This window comes from Carcharhinus amblyrhynchos, chromosome 26 (assembly GCF_965287045.1).
Source record: "Carcharhinus amblyrhynchos chromosome 26, sCarAmb.v2.hapA, whole genome shotgun sequence".
Taxonomy (NCBI): Eukaryota; Metazoa; Chordata; class Chondrichthyes; order Carcharhiniformes; family Carcharhinidae; genus Carcharhinus; species Carcharhinus amblyrhynchos.
This window is the reverse complement of record NC_137349.1, coordinates 38118186-38138237: the sequence shown is the minus strand read 5'-3', so window position 1 is coordinate 38138237 and position 20052 is coordinate 38118186. Positions and strand designations below refer to the sequence as shown.

Genomic DNA, 20052 nt, shown 5'->3' with positions numbered 1-20052 from the left:
GACTTTAACCATAGAACTATAGAACATTACAGCTCAGAAACAGGCCTTTTGGCCCTTCTTGTCTGTGCCCAACCATTTTTTGCCTAGTCCCACTGACCTGCACTTGGACCATATCCCTCCACACCCCTCACATTCTCGAACCCATCCCAAGTTTTTCTTACCACTTCATCCTGCAGCTCATTCCACACTCCCGCCACTCTCTGTGCGAAGAAGCCTCCCCTAATATTCCCTTTAAACTTTTCCCCTTTCACCCTTAACCCATGCCGTCTGGTTTTTTTTCTCCCCTAGCCTCAGTGAGAAAAGCCTGCTTGCATTCACTCTATCTATACCCATCAAAACCTTATACATCTCTATCAAATGTCCCCTCATTCTTCTACGCTCCAGGGAATAAAGTCCTAACCTATTCAATCTCTCTCTGTAACTCAGCTTGAAGTCCCGGCAACATCCCTGTGAACCTTCTCTGCACTCTTTCTACCTTATTTACATCCTTCCTGTAACTCGATGACCAAAACTGTACACAATACTCTAAATTTGGCCTCACCAATGCCTTATATAACCTTACCATAACACTCCAACTTTTATACTCGATACTCCGATTTATAAAGGCCAATGTACCAAAAGCATTCTTTACGACCCTATCCACCTGTGACGTCACTTTTCGGAAATTCTGTACCTGTATTCCCAAATTCCTCTGTTCAACTGCATTCTTCAGAGTCCTACCATTTAGCCTGTACGTTCTACTTTGGTTTGCCCTTCCAAAGTGCAATACCTCACACTTGTCTGTGTTAAATTCCATTTGCCATTTTTCAGCCCATTTTTCTAGTTGGTCCAAATCCCTCTGCAAGCTTTGAAAACCTTCCTCACTGTCCACTACACCTCCAGTCTTTGTATCATCAGCAAATTTGCTAATCCAATTTACCATATTATCATCCAGAGCATTGATGTAGATGACAAACAACAATGGACCCAACAACAATCCCTGCGGCACTCCACTAGTCACAGGCCTCCACTCAAAGAAGCAATCCTCCACAACCACTCTCTGGCTTCTTCCATTGAGCCAGTGTCTAATCCAATTTACAACCTCCCCAACCTGGTGCTGTGAGACGTCTTGCTGGGGAAGAGAGAGCAGGTGCTGAGGGAATGATTCGAGGGATGAGGGGTTTGTCATCTGAAGAGAGATTGAACAGTTTAGGCCGATACTCTGAGTTGTAGGGGAATGAAAAGCTCGGGGTGTAATTGGGTTGGATGATGATGGGGCAGTGATGGGTTGTCGATAGTGCCACTGGAAGTGTTAACTGAAACATTGGATTTTATTCCATTCTTATATTATTATTAAATCAGTGAGCCTCCTCTGAACTGCCTCCAATCCGCTACATCTTTCCTCAAATAAGGGGACCAAAGCTGTGCACAACAGTCCAGGTGCAGCCTCACCAATGTCTTGTATAATTGCAACAATACTTCCTCATCTTTGTATTCTGTTCCATTAGCTATAAATGCCAACATTCCATTTGCTTTCTTCATTATTGGCTATACCTGCGTGTTAGTTCTCTGTGACTCATGCACGGGGACACCCAGATCCTTCTGCACCAGAGCTCCCGAAGTCTCACCCCATTTAGATAAATCACCTTCCCATTTTTCTGACCAAAATGCATGACCTCACACTTATCGACATTAAACTCCATCTGCCACATTTTGGCCCACTCTCCCACACTCTCCTAACCTGTCTATATCCGTTTGTAAGGTTCTTATTTTTTCATTGCAACATACTGTCCCACCTATTTTTATGTCATCTGCAAATTTGTCTACAGAGAACCTTCAGTCCCTGTATCCAAGTTATTAATACAGAGCCATGTTCTGTTCAAAGACACAATGTAAAAGTGTCAATATCTTCCGAATGTACATGTCATAAGTATTGTTGTACTAGGATTTTTATGTTAATTGTCACATCAATGCCTTCTGAGAATTGATGCCAAATATCTAGCTGTGCATGCCCGAGTTCACTGATGAGCTATTGTAACATCATTCTAAGTACTTAACCGGCAGCCAGCTAGTCTAGGTAAATATCATGAAATCATTCAAATCGCCTGTGAATAATTAGCTTCCATCTCGAACTTCCATAATTTTTTAACTCAAGTCAAATGAATCTCTACGTTAAGCAGCATTAACTGTCTCAAGCATCCCAACTCTGTCACCCACACATGGCACCCTTTTAACCTGACCCACTCTGAACCTGACACACTCTAACCTTGTGCCTGCTTCCTCCATCGATTCACCCAGTTAGGTCTGGAGATCCGTCTGTGACAGTGATCAGTCATCCTTGATCGTTTCTCTGGATGCTTATGAGAGGTGTACATCTCTCCCCTTCGCCCTCTACTTTTCCTTCACCTAAAACCTAACAGTGATGATACATGAAGTTATTTGAAAAAGAGCAGAGGGAATTCTCCCAATGTATTTTTCACTCACTTAATCAACCTCGCTAAAACAGATTTTCTGATTGTTTTCCTCCTTTCTGTTTGTAGGATTTTGAATGTAAATTGACCGATACACTTCTCCATAGTATAAAGGCGATAAAACTTCTGAAGTATTTTGTTGTGAAGCACTTTGGGGCATTGTGAAAGGCAGTATGTAAATGGAATAGTTTTTATTTTCCCTTGAAGCATTCACAGTGATACGGTTTAACATAATAACGTGTAGAAACTGTTAGACGAATGAGCAGCCTTTCAAAGATTCAAAAGAAGTTCGAAGACTCCTTACTGTCAACACCCCAAGTTAAAAACTTGAGCTACTATGACAAAACTAATATTGTGTAGACTCTGCAGAAAGTTGGAGAGGAGACAAAATCCCATCCACCTGCAAATGAATTTGGTCCCACCCTGTAGCATGAATTGGCATTGTTAATCACCCTCGAGAATAGCATGCTTCAAACAGTGAAGCTGCTTCCTCAAATGTTTCAGGATGCAGAATGGCTAAACTGCAGGCTGATGGTCAGCTCCCGAATTGTTTGAAAACCGTTTAAAGAGAAACTTCTATGTAGCACATTTCACAGCGGTCGGATGTCCAGGAATGCTCTACACCTGATGGGTCATTATTGTAGGAACAGACACAGCAACCAGTGTATGCATGATCCTACAACTGCAAGTGAATGACTGACCTGATGACCTGTTTTTGATGGTGGTGGTTGATGGCTGTGCCTCTGGGAGAATTCCTCCACTGTAAGCAGTTAGATAGACTTAACATTTTATCCAGAAAGACAACACTTCTGATAATGCAGCTCCTTATACACTGTCAATTACAATGTCCCAAAGTGCTTCACATCCTGCACTGAGTGTCACAGGGTGGGTGCTTGGGACACATCATTCAGACCCAGGTGAAAATGATGCCAATTGAAATGAACTGGTATAGAACATTACAGCGCAGAACAGGCCCTTCGGCCCACGATGTTGCGCCGACCAGTTAAAAAACAATGACCCTCTAACCTAAACCAATCCCTTTCCATCCATAAACCTATCCACAGATCTCTTAAACGCCCCCAAACTAGGCGCATTTACAACTGCAGCAGGCAGGGCATTCCAATCCCTCACCACTCTCTGGGTAAAGAACCTACCCCTGACATCCGTCCTATAACTACCCCCCCCCCTTAATTTAAAGCCATGCCCCCTCGTGCTAGCTTTCTCCATCCGAGGAAAAAGGCTATCACTGTCCACCCTATCTAAACCTCTAATCATCTTATATGTTTCAATAAGATCCCCTCTTAGCCGCCTTCTTTCTAGCGAAAACAACCCCAAATCCCTCAGTCTCTCCTCATAGGACCTCCCCTCCATACCAGGCAACATCCTGGTAAACCTCCTCTGCACCCTCTCCAAAGCCTCCACATCCTTCCTATAATGTGGGGACCAGAACTGCACACAATACTCCAAGTGCGGCCGCACCAGAGTTGTGTACAGTTGCAACATGACGCTGCGACTCCTAAATTCAATCCCCCTACCAATAAACGCCAAGACACCATATGCCTTCTTAACAACCTTATCTACTTGATTCCCAACTTTCAGGGATCTATGTACACATACATCTAGATCCCTCTGTTCATCCACACTATTCAGAGTCCTCCCATTAGCCCTATACTCGACACATCTGTTATTCCTGCCAAAGTGAATTACCTCTCACTTCTCTGGTATTTCACATTGACCTGGGACAGCAGGAAATTCTGGTCATAGCCACTGAATTAAGTTTTGAATTGAAACAAGTTCCTTTCTCTTTGTGCATTGCAGATCTTTGATTCGCCTGAGGAACTGGAGAGAAAGGCGCTGGAACTGGCAAATCTAGTACAAAATGCCAGTTATGTGGTGGTGCACACAGGGGCTGGCATCAGCACATCCTCAGGAATCCCAGACTTCAGGTACATTGCTGTGGCGCCACAGTCTTTGTTTAGAATGGTGCCCTGCCACACACTGTGTCCTGTTTGCTGATGTAAGTGAAATGCTTGGCTTAAACAGTACTGTCCAGTTAACACAGTCATCGGAATTCTACCTTCCTGCCTGCCACAGAATCGGAGCAGGCGAGGGGCTGACAATGGAAATGTCCATTGACCTGGGGTGGGGATTTCTGGTCTCGCTCGAGCGAGGCAGTAAAATTCCACTCAGTATCTTAATGTGGCATTGACCCTATTTATCTAACAGCTCCTTAAAGTCTTATAGTTCCACCTAGAATATAAAACAATAAGAATTCATTCCTGAATTAATTTTAAGTTAGATGTTTTGCTTTGTTTCCACTGTAGGGAAGGTCAAAACTAAGAATTATAAATATAAGATGGCCACGCCCTTCCCAAAAGAACGAATGTGGAACTCGCTGCCTCAAGTAGTTGAGCTAATGGTGTGGATGCCGTTAAGCGGAAGATAGAGGAATTGTATTAGGGAGAAAGAAATAAAAGGAAATGCTGATAGAGTTGGATGAACTATGATGGGAGAAGGTTTATAAGTTGGGTCCTACTGTTTCTGCTATAATTGTCATGTAATTTTTTTATATTTTGTTAGTATCACGAGTAGGCTGACATTAACCCTGCAATGAAGTTAATGAAAATCCCAGTCGCCACACTCTGGCATCTGTTCGGTAATACTGAGGGAGAATTTAGCATGGCCAGTACACCTAACCAGCTCACCTTTTGGACTGAGGGAGGAAACCGGAGCACCCGGAGGAAACCCACGCAGACACGAGGAAAACGTTCAGATTCCACACAGTTAGTGACCCAAGCCAAGATTCGAACCTAGGGCTGTGAGGCAGCAGTAATATTTAAATTTCTTCCTAGCCTTCCCCTCCCAATACCTACATCTCCTGCAGCTTCTACACTACTCTCCAAACTCTCTTTTCCTCTGTTGCAAGATCCTTCCACACTTTTCCCTGTCACCAACAGCTATGCCTTCAGCTGTCCAGATCGCATGCTCTGAAATTCATTCCCTAAACCTGTTTACCTCCCTTCTCCTTTAAAAATCTTCCCAAAAACTAACCTCTTTTACCACATTTTTGGTCACAGTTATCAAATTTGGTGCCTTTTTCTGTTTGATTATGGTACTAAAGTACCTTTGGGCAGTTTAAGGTGCCCTGTAAATGCAAGTTATATGAGAATATCTTAACAATGTTCCTAGTCAGGTTTTATCCATTATTGTTCACTTTGCTACTTTTACAGGGAATTGTGAATATCCAGTGGGTTTGACTGGAGTAGCAAGTGGCCATGTTGCTTAAATGCCAACAACTGAAGTGCAATTAGAAGATGGTGGGGGATCCAAAGAACTTCTTGGACATTGGAGATGAGTTTGAAAGGAGTTATTTATCTTCAGTTTGTTGAGAGCAAATTGGGAAGCAGAATGAATTCAGTGACTGGAATTTTAGGAGATTTTTAAGGGTCGGGTGGGCGTGAAACTGGGTTCCAGGTCTATTTTTTGGGCACGTTTTCAACCCTAAACTTATGCACTCTGTCTTTAAAACTTTGGGCAAGTCCTTTCTCACTACAGAAGGCTTAACTCGCCAGACCGCCTGTGGAGGGAGGTAGTGCGCATGTGCAGACCCCTGGTGCTGCACGCACGCATTAACAGTAACAGGGGTTTGACAGAAACAGAGCTGTGAGGACCCTGCTTCAAGTAGCATGGCCCCACCTCCCCAGTTTGCGGGGGCTCACGGCCCGAGACGCAGCCCCCGTCGCCCAGAACGATTGCAGCCCCAGCCCTACTGATTGCGGCCCCGCTGCCCTCCCCCTCCCTGGGAGGGGCCTCAATGGCCTCCTGTTCCACCGGCAAGGCCAACACGACTGTTCCCCGTTCATAGGAAACAGGTGTTTTCCTCATGGCGAGGCCAAAAAGACAATGCGAGCCCAGGCGATTGAGTGATGGTTTCACTAAACACATTTAAAATACTGTTTTAATAAATTTAAATAAATTAATCTGCCTCTCACCCATTTCCAGCAAGAGGCTGACCGTGCCGGGAGTCCTGGTGTCGTAAAATCGCACCGGTGGCGAAAACCGGCGCTATTTGTGGGAACCGTTTTACACCCAATTTTACGGACTTTCCCACCGCAGAATGGGTATGAAGCGATGGTAAAGTTCCACCCTGTACCTTTTGTTCTGTTTTCAGTGAGGCAAGCAGCACCTCTCAAGTGCCTGCGGATGGTGCTGTTGCAGCACGGTGGCATGTTAGTCTAGCTGTCTCCTGCCCATTTGCAACTGTTCACATCCCCTCAGCTCTGTTCTCAGCTGCAAGCTGCAAAGACCAACGTGGCAGTTGATATGTATACCTTGAAATAATTCCCAAAACCACACCAGAGCAAAGTCAAAACTATAAATTAATGGTTGCTATAAGTTATTGTGAGACTTCATTTGTATAATTCCAAATTAAAGGTTCTAAAATAAATCCATGAAATGTAAAACCTTGTTAAATTTAATCCAGTGGTGGCACTGTGCCTGTTATGGAGCCTCCTCCTTGGGTTTAGTGTTTTTGGTATCTTACCAAGGAGCATTCATACTCCAGAACTTTAGGATCATGACAGAGTGTGGAATGAAATTGTGTCCCGATCTGACCTTATAGGTATTGTCCCCTATGGCTCCCAGTCTAACTGTCCATTTGTATTCATAACACTGTCAGCAATAACTTCTCTCCCCCACTCTTCCATCACCACACCATTATCACAAGTCCATCTAAGATTTATCCTTTTACTTGTCTAAATACTCCTCCTCGATTACGTTATTTGGAAAGGGTGGGATTGGTTTACGCATAAGCATACAACTCCACCTGTCTCAATCCCTCTACTGCTCCTCTCCTTTCGGACTTGTTTCTCTGATACCCAGCCTTGGCAGAGCTGCATTTTCTTACAGTTAAATATTGGGGAGAACAAAGTCAACCATAACCAGAAAGACCATCCACTTCCAGTTCCATATTATCACCTGCCTCCACTCGTGCCTCAGCTCATCTGCTGATGGCATCCTGATCTGTATCTTTGTCATCTCCAGACTTTTCTATCCCAGTGCTCTCCTGACCAGTCCCCCATCTCCCACCATCTGTGATCCCGCTGGCTGCATACACCTCGCACCTAATTTCATTTGTACATTGGTGCAGTGCTCAATGAGCTGCAATGGTTCTCAATTCCCCCACACCCCAACTTTATCATTTGCATCTTTGTGTTTAAATCTCTTTGCAGGGACTTTAGCCCCTCTTTACCCTGTAACCACTTAGACCCTTTCAAAACTCATTGTTTTTCCAACCCTGACCTCTGCTGAATTTTCCCTCCCGCCCTAATGATCTCACACTCTACAGTTCTGTGTCTGAGTTCTACATGTCTAACTCTCATTTTTCTTAATCTACTGTTTGACAAACTCTGTAATCACCATTTCCAGTAACTCCTGTTTAACTCTGGACCCAATTGTAAAAATCCTGGGAGCTTGCTTCTACAATAAAGATATTATATAAATGCAAGTTATTTTATGGTAGAAGCTTAGTTCAAATTGGAATGAATACATTGTAATGTGAAAAGGATGAATGGTGTTTTAATGAAACAGGACCAAATGCCTCCAGTGACTGTCACTTTTACTTAGAATTGCATATTTCATTGGATTTCTGGTGTAGATCCAGTCAACTAGTCTGCCCATGGCATGGTGGCAAGCACTGATGCCTCACAGCGCCAGGGACCCAGGTTCAGTTCTGGCCCCAGGTCACTGTCTGTGTGGAGTTTGCACGTTCTTCTCGTGTCTGCATGGGTTTCCTCCGGTTTCCTCCCACAGTCCAAAGTTGTGCAGGTTAGATGGATTGGCCATGCTAAATTGCCCCTCAGCGTCAGGGGATTGGATGGGTAAATACACGGGATTATGGGGATAGGGCCAGGATGGGATTGTGGTCAGTGCAGACTCAATGGGCTGAATGGCCTCCTTCTGCACTGTAGGGATTCTATGATTCATACAGGCCCCCTCCCACCTTACTTCAACCCAACTTCCATCAATAACTTGAGTTTATATGGTACCATAAACATAGTAAAAGCACCCAAGTTGGATTCAAAGAGCATCGTAAAGGTGGGGTGCGAGGCAGAGAGTTTTATGGAAGGAATTCCAGACTTGTAGCCTTGGAGCTGAAGGCATGGCTGCCAGTGCTGGAGCAAAGAAAATTTGGGCTGATCAAGAGGCCAGGAATAGAGGAGTGCAGCTATCTCAGAGGGTTTTATGACAGGAGATTACCAAGATAGGAAGGGGCAAAGTCACAGATGGATTTGAAGACATTGATGGGTTGCCGGGCTGGGAATCAATGTAACTGGGTGAGAATGGGAGTGATGGGATGAATGGACTTGATGCAAATTAGGATACAAGCAAAAACTTGGTGGAGACCTAGATAGCTACCAGGAAAGAGGATGGCCTCAGTGGCTAGTGAGCAAAGTTTGTGGGAGGGACTGAAGTTTAGCTTCAGGTATTGAGTTAGAGGAACTTTCTGCTCACTCTAGACTGGATGTCAACAAGTAATCGGGCAATTTCAAGTGGAGACGGTGCTGGTGGTCATCAACATACATTTGCAGCCTGACATGTTTTCGATATCTCTAAGGCGGCATAGAGATGAGAAGTTGGAAAGAGCAAGGATAGATCCTTGGGGAACACACCATAGGTAATGTTGCAGGAGCATGAAGAGAAATCATTGCAATTGATTCCCTGGCTAAGACCAAATGGATAAGGATAAAACCAAGAGAATTCAATCTCACCCAGCTGGACAGTAGGTTGCAGACATCTCAGAAAAGAGGAGGAGGAATGGTTTACCTCTGTCAAAGACAAATAGGATGTTAGTTGTGACTTTGTTAACAGCCAGTAAGGTACTGTGGCAAGAACAGAAATCTGTGTGGAGGGATTAAAAATTCAGTGTCCTTTAGCTTAGTGGCAAAATGGTTCACACTGCTGCTTCACAGCACCAGGGACCCAGGTTTGATTCCCGGCTTGGGTCACTGTGTGGTATTTGCATGTTCTCCCTGTGTCTGCATGGGTTTTCTCCGGGTGCTCCGGTTTCCTCCCACAGTCTGAAAGACGTGCTGGTTAGGTGCATTAACCATGCTAAATTCTCCTTCAGTGCACCCAAACAGGCACTGGAGTATAACGACGAAGGAATTTTCACAGTCCTTCATTGCAGTTTTAATATAAGCCTACTTGTGACAAAAATAAACTTGAACTTAAGCGCTAACTTTCTGTTCCTTTCTCATATTAATCTAGCTTTCTCCTAAATGCATCTGTACTATTCACCTCAATTACTCTAGATTGGCAAGTTCTGCACTTCTTGCCAGTCTTTGGGTAAATAAATTTCTTCTGAATTCTCGACCGAATTTATTGGTAACGAGTGTATAAACGGCCCAAGTTTTCTTTTCCTGCTGTTCCCCCCTCCCCCGCAACAAATTGAAGCATCTTGTCATGTACCTTATCAAATTCCATCATAATTTTAAAGACCTCCATTAGGTTACCACTCGGTGTTTTAGGAAAGAGCCCAGTCTGTTCAGCCTTTTCTGTTCATTAACACCATCTCAGTTCTCATATCATCCATGTGTTTTTTTTTTGTACCTTGTCCAGTGCTTCTATATTTTTTATAATGTGGAGACTTGAGCAACTCTCACTGTACTTGGTGTCGTCTAGCAAAGGCTCTGGACAAGCTGGACATAACCTTTGCTTTTCAATTCATCTTGCATTCTCTGCTCGAAGACAGATCCTCATTTCGTATCATCTCAGTACCTTGCTGATTGACTCAACTCCCCTGGCTCCCACCCCTGAGCAACTCCCACCCCCCTCATAAGGAGGGCGATTGCAACAAGAAAGCTGCTGGAGAAGGGTTACATTAACTCAAGCTTGTCGCTACGCAAAGACCTTACCAATTCACCTGCTGCTCACATCCCATCATGCCAGCCTGTATGGCCTCCTCCACTGTGCCGAGGAGTTACTGCAGAGACCCTGTGGCAGCAGGAATGGAACCCACAAACCACCATTAAAAACCCCTTCCTTATCCCCCAGCCCACCTTCCACGCCAACATTGAGCACACCTCAATCATATCCTCACTGGCCAAAGCTTTGTGCTGCAAATCGGCACAAGTTGCAGGGAAGCCGGACTGCAGTAGTGGTACGTCCCAATCGTTGAATGGCCACATTGAAAATAGCCCCTGACAAAATTCAGTGGAGGCTCAGTGAGCTCCATTCAGTTACTGCTGAAGTAATTGTCTGGCTTAACGATTATTGCACACACTTTAAAAAAAACACAGATCCTTGATAATTATTTGCTGAACTGCAGCAAGAGTGTTGTATTTTGAGCGGTTTTGGCAGATCTCCATATTCTTCTAACCAAAGTGCATCATCTCACATTTATCCAGGTTTAAAGTAATTTGCCAGTCACATGGCCATTTTGTAATCTATTAGTATCTTGTATTTTTGTGCATTCTTCCACAGTACTAGCTATACCCCTGTGCCCACACATCCTGGCAACAGCCCATTTGGGTGTAATCTGCAAATGTCAAAATTGTATTTCTGACTCAGAGTTCAAATTGTTTATGGAAATTGAACGTTGTGAGCAGCCCTGCTCAAAGCACCAACCCTTTGCACCATTTCTGAGCTTTTCTCTATAAGGGTTAATGAATTCTCTTTATCTTGCTGTGCGAGAATGAGGGGGAAGTGGAATATAGGGGAAAACCGTTTTGATAACACTCAAACATGGGGGTACCTTTATCTGTATGGTGTTGAGGTTTCTGACTTTGTGTGATTGCACCAGTTAGAGTTATCTTGCACCTTGTACCCTGACTCCTGAGAGCAATCTATATGGTGGCTGGCACAACCTCAACTTATGAGTATTGCCTGACTCGAGTCAATTTGTACCACTTGGCAAGCGGAAGTAATATTGTTACTGTATTTCGTGGTACAAAATGGATGCGTGATCCTTTGGTTTACTGTAGTTAATGCAGTGCGAATCTATTGGGTAAGTGAGGTCATCTCTGCTGGCACCTGCCAATAGACTGTCATTCTAAGCATGCCTGTAGTGATGACCTCTGTTAGGTTGACAGACATTGGTGACCTCCGTCTGGTTGGCACACATTGGCTGCAGTGATATTGGCTTTGTCCAGTGCCCAAGTCAATTCTGCATTTGCTGTTGGAGCAAAAATCATGTTGTTCGATAAAACTCCATGGATGAGCCAATGGTTTTGTAGTGCAGAACAATGGATCACATTAGCTGATCAAGTGTTGTCACACTACAGTGCTTATGCTGCTGGATTCCCAACGTGCAGCCTCATCACAAAGACTTACCAGCCTAATTTGTAAACTGTTCAATGGTAATATTGACAGGGGACCACGTGGGGTGTGGACGATGGAGGAACAAGGCCTGGAACCTAAGTTTGACACCACTTTCGAGGAAGCCAGGCCTTCCAAGACCCATATGGCACTGGTGGCACTACAAAGAGTTGGCTTGGTGAAGTACGTGGTCAGCCAGAATGTGGATGGGCTTCATGTACGGTCAGGCTTTCCCAGGTAGGTCTTTGCGCTGTTCTTTGTTTCTACAAGCAGTTTAACTGTGTGTTTTTCAGATATGTAACTCTTCAGAAAGAGGCATGAGATGCATGCTGGAATTTTAATAGCAGTAGAAATCAGGAAGGGCATCTCAAATGCAGGAAGGAGGCTAAAGTTGGAATAAAGAAGGCTAAGAGAGAAGCATGAAGAAAGGATGACAGGTGCTAAGACCAACAGTAAAATGTTGTTCATACATATTACTGGTAAAAAAATGATGGAGTGGGGCCCATAAGGGATAAGTTGGATAAATTGCTGACTGAGGTGGAAGGTGTAGCAGAGGTACTACATGATTACTTTGCTTCTGTCTTCACAAAATTACAAATTGGAGAAGGAGACCCGATTGAAAATGTGGGTGTTGACTGCCTGAGCAGTGTAGTGATAGCTAATGAAGAGGTATTATAAAAGGGCTGGCAGCACTCCTATTTTCATAAACAGCCATGTCTTTCATTGTGAGAATGAAATAAAATGAAAGATGTAACTTGGTGACTAGTCCCATCTGAGGAGAAAATAATTAAATTTCACTACCTTTGAGAGAATCTGCCAAACACCTCTCTAAAGAGATTGCCCTTTAAAAGCCATGTTCCCACTTCAGAAGAAGGAAATCCCTTGGGTATGAATTCACTCAGGTTTGAGGCCACACTGCTGGAAATGTCATTTCTAGTTGTTTGAGATGACATTTGAATCTTGTATGACAATGAGCAATGACTTTTTTTCCTGAAAGCCTTTGCAGATTTGATCTGATAATAGGATGTTTTTGTTCGGTATATTGCCTCATCAATTATCGAATTCCTTTGCGAGAAGCTACTGTATTTTTAATGTAATTATTTGCAGCACCACGAGTTATCTTGTTGTCAGACTGGAATTAAATTATCACAGAACATTGTAGAAAATGTCTGTAAAATGTTCTAATCTTTGAGTGAAGAAAAAGACGATCGAACCGAAGTTCTGGCTTAAATCGTGAACTTTGTTTACGGTCCTAATATCATGCCATAGTGAGAGGTACATTACTGAACCTGTCTGGTTTTTCAATTGGATTGTTTAGACTGAGGGTGGAAATATGGTGTCCGAGAATATAGAATCCTACAGTGCAGATGGAGGCCATTCGTCCTGTCAAATCTGCACCAACCACAATTCCACCCAGGCCCTATCCCCATAACCCCATGCATTTACTATAGCTAATCCCCCTGACAGTAAGGGTCAATTTAGCATAGCCCGTTCACCTAACCTATACATCTTTGGACAGTGGGATGAAATGGGAGCAACGGACAAAACCTACACAGACACGGGGACAATGTGCAAACTCCACATAGACAGTGACCCAAGTCAGGAATTGAACCTGGGTCTCTGGCGCTGTGAGGTAGCAGTGCTAACCACTGTGCCACCATGCTGCCCCTATTTGTCCTGTTCAAATTTGCAATGTAAACGGTTATCTGTGTGGCTTGCATGCACAGATTATTCTTTTAAAGGCTGGTGAAGCATTTTTTATTAACCAGCAGTGCAGCAGTTTCTATCTGGCTTAATTTTAAATAGAACTTTGTTGCTGGTGGAGAAGATTTGCTAAAATCAGTCTCTCCATCGGAGAGCTACTCTATTAGATGTCCAGTTTAATGTGGAGTTGCTGCAGTGATGTGAGCTACCTGCCTAAATCAGTGGAGCTCCATTCGCTAATCTGCAAGTTGGCATACGAACAGTGATAGACAGGAGAAGGGCCACTGGGCCTTCCAGCCTGTCCCATACCACTGCAACATCTTATGCAGCACGATGTTTCCTTCCCTCCCCACCTAAAACCCATCCAATCTAGGCAATATTTGTTTGATAGTATAACACAGAACTTGAGTACTGCTGAAAAAATCATTTTTTTGTTGGAGCTTTTGATCTGGCTCTGAGTGCAAGATAAAAAGCATCTTCTGTTTTCCAGTAATATCCAGGGGAGGTAAAAAACCAAATAAAAACCCGGCTAATGAGAGAGAAAAAGACCTGGAAAGTTTCTCTCATCATAGTAACAGATCAAAGTTGGTCCAGCAGGTAACTGGGACCCGGATTAATGTTATTTCATTAGGTCATAAGACATAGGAGCAGAATTAGGCCACTCGGCCCATCAGGTTTGCTCCACCATTCAATCATGGCTGATTTTTTTCATCCCCATTCTCCTGCCTTTTCCCCATAACTCCTGATCCCCTTATTAATCAGGAATCTATCTATCTCTGCGTTAAGGACACACAGTGACCTGGCCTCCTCAACTTCCTGTGGCAAAGAGTTCCACAGATTCACCACTCTCTGGCTGAAGAAATTTCTCCTTATCTCTGTTTTAAATGATCATTCCTTTAGCCTGAGGTTGTGCCTCTGGTTCTAGTTTTTCCTACTAGTGAAAACATCCTTTCCACATCGACTCTACCGAAGCCTCACAGTATCCTGTAAGTTTCAATAAGATCCCCCTTGTCCTTCTAAACTCTGAGTACAGACCCAGAGTCCCTAACCGTTCCTCATACAACTAACTCTTCATTCCAGGGATCATTCTTGTGAACCTCCTGTGGACCCTCTCCAAGACCAGCACATCGTTCCTCAGATATGGGGCCCAAAGCTGCTCTCAGTACTCCAAATGGGGTCTGACCAGAGCCTTATACAGCCTCAGAAGTACATCCCCGCTCTTGTATTCTAGCCTGTTCGACATGAATGCTGACATTGCATTTGCCTTCCTATCTGCCAACTGAACCTGCATGTTAACCTTAAAAGAATCTTGAACAATGACTCCCAAGTCCCTTTGTGTTTCTGATTTCCTAAGCATGTCCCCATTTATGCCTCCATTCAGTGCAAAGTGATTTCTGCCCTTATAGGCATCTCATGAACATCGCTACTTGCTAGCTGTTTGCATTTAAAAAATACTTTTGCCATCAGCAGACTTGTTGAATAAAAATAGCAGCATTATTTTGCAGTGAAATATGAATTTGTATGGAATGGTTGAGCTGAACAGCATCAGTCATGCAGATAATGCCTTTAAGCTATTGAAAAAGTTCAGAACGCCAGAAATTGATTGTTCTTTCATCACCTATTTATCATAGAATTGGTACAGTTCAGAAGAAGGCCACATAACCCATCGTGCCTGCACCAGCTCTCCAAATGAGCATTATGACTTAGTGCCGTTCCCCTGTACTCCCGCATGTTGTTTCTACTCAAATAATGATCTAATGCCCTCTTAAGTGCCTCGATTGAAACCTACCTCCTCCACTCTTCCAAGCAGTGCATTCCAGACCTGAACAACTGTGTGGAAATGTTTTTTTTCTCATATCACATTTGCTTTTTTTTTGCAAAGCATCTTAGATCTGTGCCTTTTCATTCTTGATCCTTTTCCAAATAGGGACTGTTTCTCCCTATCTACTCTGTCCAGCAGAGTCATAGTCGTACAGCACAGAAGCAGGCTCTTCAGCCTTCCATGTCTATGTCAATCAAATATCAATCTATACTGATCCCATTTACTAGCACTTGGACCACAGCTGACGGTGTTAGCCTACTATGCTTTGGGATTTAAGTACTTGTCCACGTGCTTTTTAAATTTTGAGAGTATCTGCCTCCACCACACTTTCAGGCAGTGCGTTCCATAATTCCACCACTCTCTGGGTGAAAATTACTTTCCTCAGATCCTCTCTAAACCACTAACTCCTCACCTTAAACCTGTGCCCTCTGGTTTGAGATACCAGTGATGTGGAGATGCCAGCGTTGGACTGGGATAAACACAGTAAGAAGTCTCACAGCACATATATGCCCTGTTTGTGATCAGAACTCCCCACTCACCCAACAAAGGGGCAAAGCCCTGAAAGATAGTGGTGTTTGCTACCAAATAAACCTGTTGGATTTTAACCTGGTGTTGAGACACCAGTGCCATGGGGAAAAGATTCTTACAATTTACCCATCTGTGCCTCTCATAATTTTGTATACCTCTATTCAGTGTGCCCTCAGCCGCCTTTGCTCGGGGAAAACAAACCCAGCCTATCCAGTCTCTCCTCATCCTGGTGAATGTCCTCTCTGCCCTCTCCAGTGCAATTACATCCTTCCAACAGTGTGATGACCAGAACTGCACACAATACTCCCGTCTGTGGCCTAACACATGTTTTATAAGGTTGTACCAAGGTCTTTCCGTTCCTATGTTCTGTGCCCTGGCTAATGAAGACAAACATTCCATATACCTTCTTCACCACCCTATCTACCTGTGCTGCCACCTTCATAGAAGTATGGACTTGTACACCAAGTCCCTTTGTTCCTCAATATTCCCCAGGGACCTTCTGTTCATTGTCAATACCAATGTCAGAGCAGGACGCCTGTTAAACCTCCCAAAATGTATCACCTCATACTTATCAGGGTTAAATTGCATCTGCCATTGCTCTGCACAACTTATCAGCTGATCAATATCAGTGTGTAGCCTTAGACTATCCTCCTCACTATCAACAACAGCACCGATTTTGAGCATCAATCAAATCTCCTCTTAGCCATCTTCTCTTCAAGAACAGTTCCAACTTTTCCAATCTATCCTCATGACTGCTCTAATTTGTTTTTCATATAAAATCAGCATAAACTCCTTGCTCTTGTACTCTAAGTCCAGAATACTATATGCTTTATTAACAGCTCTCCCCACCTGTCCTGTCACCTTCAATGATCTCTGCACTGAAATATGAGGTAAATCCACTGGCATCGTTTAAAAGGCAGAGTAGGTCAGATAGCAAGCATTCACCGGAAGTGGAGAATGGAATCAAAGTGAACCTTCAGTAATACTGAATTACACTAAAGAGAGGAAGAAGAATAACCATTCACTTTGCTAAAGCTTGGAAAGTGGTGAAAAAAGTCATTAGTGATCATCTTCAGAAGGATCAAAGGGGTGTAAAGATGTAAGAGCAAATAAAGATTAGCTCTGTGAACCAGCACGAGTCTTGGAATGTAAAAAGCTTGTGTAAGAACAACATGCAAGAGAAACTGGATCTGCACTCTGGCTCAGGCCACTCACTAGGGTGCACTTTTGCCGCTCTCTGGATTCAATGGACTCAACATGATGCATTCTCTCTTCCTTTCCTGCTCTTCTTCCTTTTGTGCAGTTCAGTTAATGCGCTTACTTATCTCCCAATTTTTATGGCTTACCCGAAGCATTAACTCTTGTTTTTTACACTCCTGCTGATCTCTGCTGTGTATGCCCAGCACATTGTTCCTAGTTAAAATTGCATGAGCAAGAAAGGCAAAGCAAATACATGTGGATTTGTCTCCTTGCAATGCCCAATTTTTTGATCAAGCTGATCTATCACCCAGTCTAGCAGGCCATAATTCACTTTGAAGAATAAAACTTGACCAGTTCTGGCCTGATTATTTTCCTGCTGGCAGTCGAATCTTGCCCACAGCAGTTGTTGCTAAGAACAAGCTAACTTCCTGTCAATCTTTGGCTAAATTGACTGAAAATCAGATCAAGCAATTTGCAGAGCTGCATTTGGTGAAAATTGCTGCAATCAAATAAGTTTCAGACTTGTGAATCTCAAATATAGAACCTCAAATCAGGAGAAAATAATGCTTTCTGAAGTTGTCAAGACTTGCAAAATCAGTGCAATGTGAGATTAAAATGTTCCAAATATAAAATGATCTAATTACAAGCTGTGGAGGGCATCCTAATATATAATAATGACCATTCTCCATTTACATTGCTGCCTGTCAGATCAATTTCAAAGATAGATAAGGAAGTAAGTTGTGAAGCGAACAAGGGAAGACAACAGAGAAACATGGGTTGAGTGACTTGGCAATTGTCTGGCAAATGGAATAGTGTGGATAAAGGTGAAATTGACCATTTTGTCAGCAAGAATGAAAAAGCATGTCATTTAAGTGTGGAGAGATTGCAGAACTTTGAGATTGAGGGTCTGAATCACAAAAGATTGGTATGCAGCTGCAGCAAGTAATTATGAAAGCTAACTGGATGGTATCGTTTATTGCAAGGGGAATTGAAAATAAAGTGTTTCAATTATACAGGGCACTGGTGTGATCACATCTGGAGTACTGTGTACAGTATTGTGCTCCTTATTTAAGGAAGAATTCAGATGCAGTTCAGAGGAGGTTCATTAAATTAACACCAGGAATGAGATGCTATCTGAGGAACGATTGGACGGGATAGGCTTGTACTCGCTAGAGTTTAAAAGAATAAGAGGAACCTTGATTGAAATATACAAGATCTTGAGAGCTGTTGACAAAGTTGTTGTGGAAAGGATCTTTCCTCTTGTGGGAGAATCTAGAACTAGTGGATACTGTTTAAAAATGAGGGGGTCGCTCATTTAAGGGATGAGATAAATCTGGTGGAGTCTTTGGAACCCTAACCCCTTCAAGGCAGTGGAAGCAGAGACTTTGAATAAAAGCAAAATACTGTGGCTGCTGGAATCTGAAACCAAAAGAGAAAATGCTGGAAAATCTCAGCAGGACTGGCAACATCTGTAAGGAGAGAAAAGAGCTGATGTCTCGAGTCCAGATGACCCTTTGTCAAAGCACCTTGTATCTCTCATTTTCCAAACTTCACCTTCTAATGAAAAATAGTCATAAATTCAGTCTGACCCAGGGCTTGTGTGATGTCTGTGCACATTCTTGGTTTGTGCTTCCTGAGACACATGACATAAAGCATGCTTGACACCACATAATCACTTTAAGAGGAGAAAGACAGGGGAATTGGTAATTAATCAGAAAGCGAGGGGCTTAAGGCAGAAACTTGAATTAGACAAAAATAAAAAAAAACAAGGAATATCTGAGAAGTTCACCTTTGCTACACAGCCAAATCTTTTTTGGAAACACCTTGCCAGCTGTGCCATGGAGTGGGCAAATAGAAACATAAAATGGTTCCTGCAGAGAAGAGAGCCTGGTTTTTTGCGAAGGGAGTTCAGCTAGTCTCACGTCTCTGCCCTTTCCCCAAAATCCTACAATTTATTGTCTGTTGGTGTTAAGCCAGTTTAATTTTGAAAACCCCAGTTATATCTGTCTCTTCTACGCTCAAGCAGTGCGTTTGATAAGGTGCCTCACAAAAAGTTGCTGTGTGGAAAGTCTGCAGAGAGATCTGGATAGGCTGAGTGAGTGGGTGAGGACCTGGCAGATGGAGTATAACGTTAGCAAGTGTGAGGTTATCCACTTTGGTAGAAATAATAGTAGGAGGAATTATTATTTAAAAGGCGAAAAGCTGCAGCATGCTACGGTGCAGAGGGACCTGGGGGTCCTTGTGCACGAGTTGCAAAAACCCAGTCTGCAGGTGCAGCAGGTGATCAAGAAGGCGAATGGAATGTTGGCCTTTATAGCGAGGGGGATAGAATATAAAAGCAGGGAGGTCTTGCTTCAACTGTACAGGGCACTGGTGAGGCCGCAGCTGGAGTACTGTGTGCAGTTTTGGTCGCCGCACTTGCAGAAGGATATATTGGCCTTGGAGGGAGTGCAGTGAAGGTTCACTAGGCTGATACCGGAGATGAGGGGGCTAGCCTATGAAGAGAGACTGAATAGACTGGGTCTGTACTCATTTGAGTTTAGAAGGCTGAGGGGTATCTTATAGAGATGTATAAGACAGTGAAGGGGATAGATAGGGTAGAGGTGGAGAGATTCTTCCTGCTTAGAAAGGCTAGCAGGACTAGAGGGCACAGCCTCAAGGTGGGGGGGTGGGGATGGTGGGGGTGGGGGGGCAGTTTAGATCAGAGTTGAGGAGGAACTTCTTCACTCAAAGGGTGGTGAATCTCTGGAATTCTCTGCCCATTGAAGTGGTGGAGGCTACCTCGCTAAATATATTTAAGTCACGGGAGGTTTCTGATAGACAGAGGAATTAAGGGTTATGGGGAGAAAGCGGGAAAGTGGAGCTGATCCACTTCAGATCAGCCATGATCTTACTGAATGGCAGGGCAGGCTCGAAGGGCTAGATGGCCTACTCCTGCTCCTATTTCTTATGTTCTTATTTCAGACCCTAACCACTCCCTGCGTAACACTTTTTCTTGTATGTCACTCTTTGGTTCTTTTGTCGATCATC

The 20052-nt window shown here is 43.6% G+C and overlaps 1 protein-coding gene across 1 annotated transcript in view; it reads left to right on the top strand.

The window, feature by feature from the left end:
• Positions 1-20052, top strand: part of sirt6 (sirtuin 6) — a 49630-nt gene that overhangs the window by 642 nt on the left and 28936 nt on the right. The window contains exons 2-3 of the mRNA XM_080212947.1: positions 4269-4396; positions 11823-12005. Coding sequence (XP_080069073.1) covers positions 4269-4396; positions 11823-12005 — 311 coding nt within the window. The remainder of the gene's footprint in view (positions 1-4268; positions 4397-11822; positions 12006-20052) is intronic.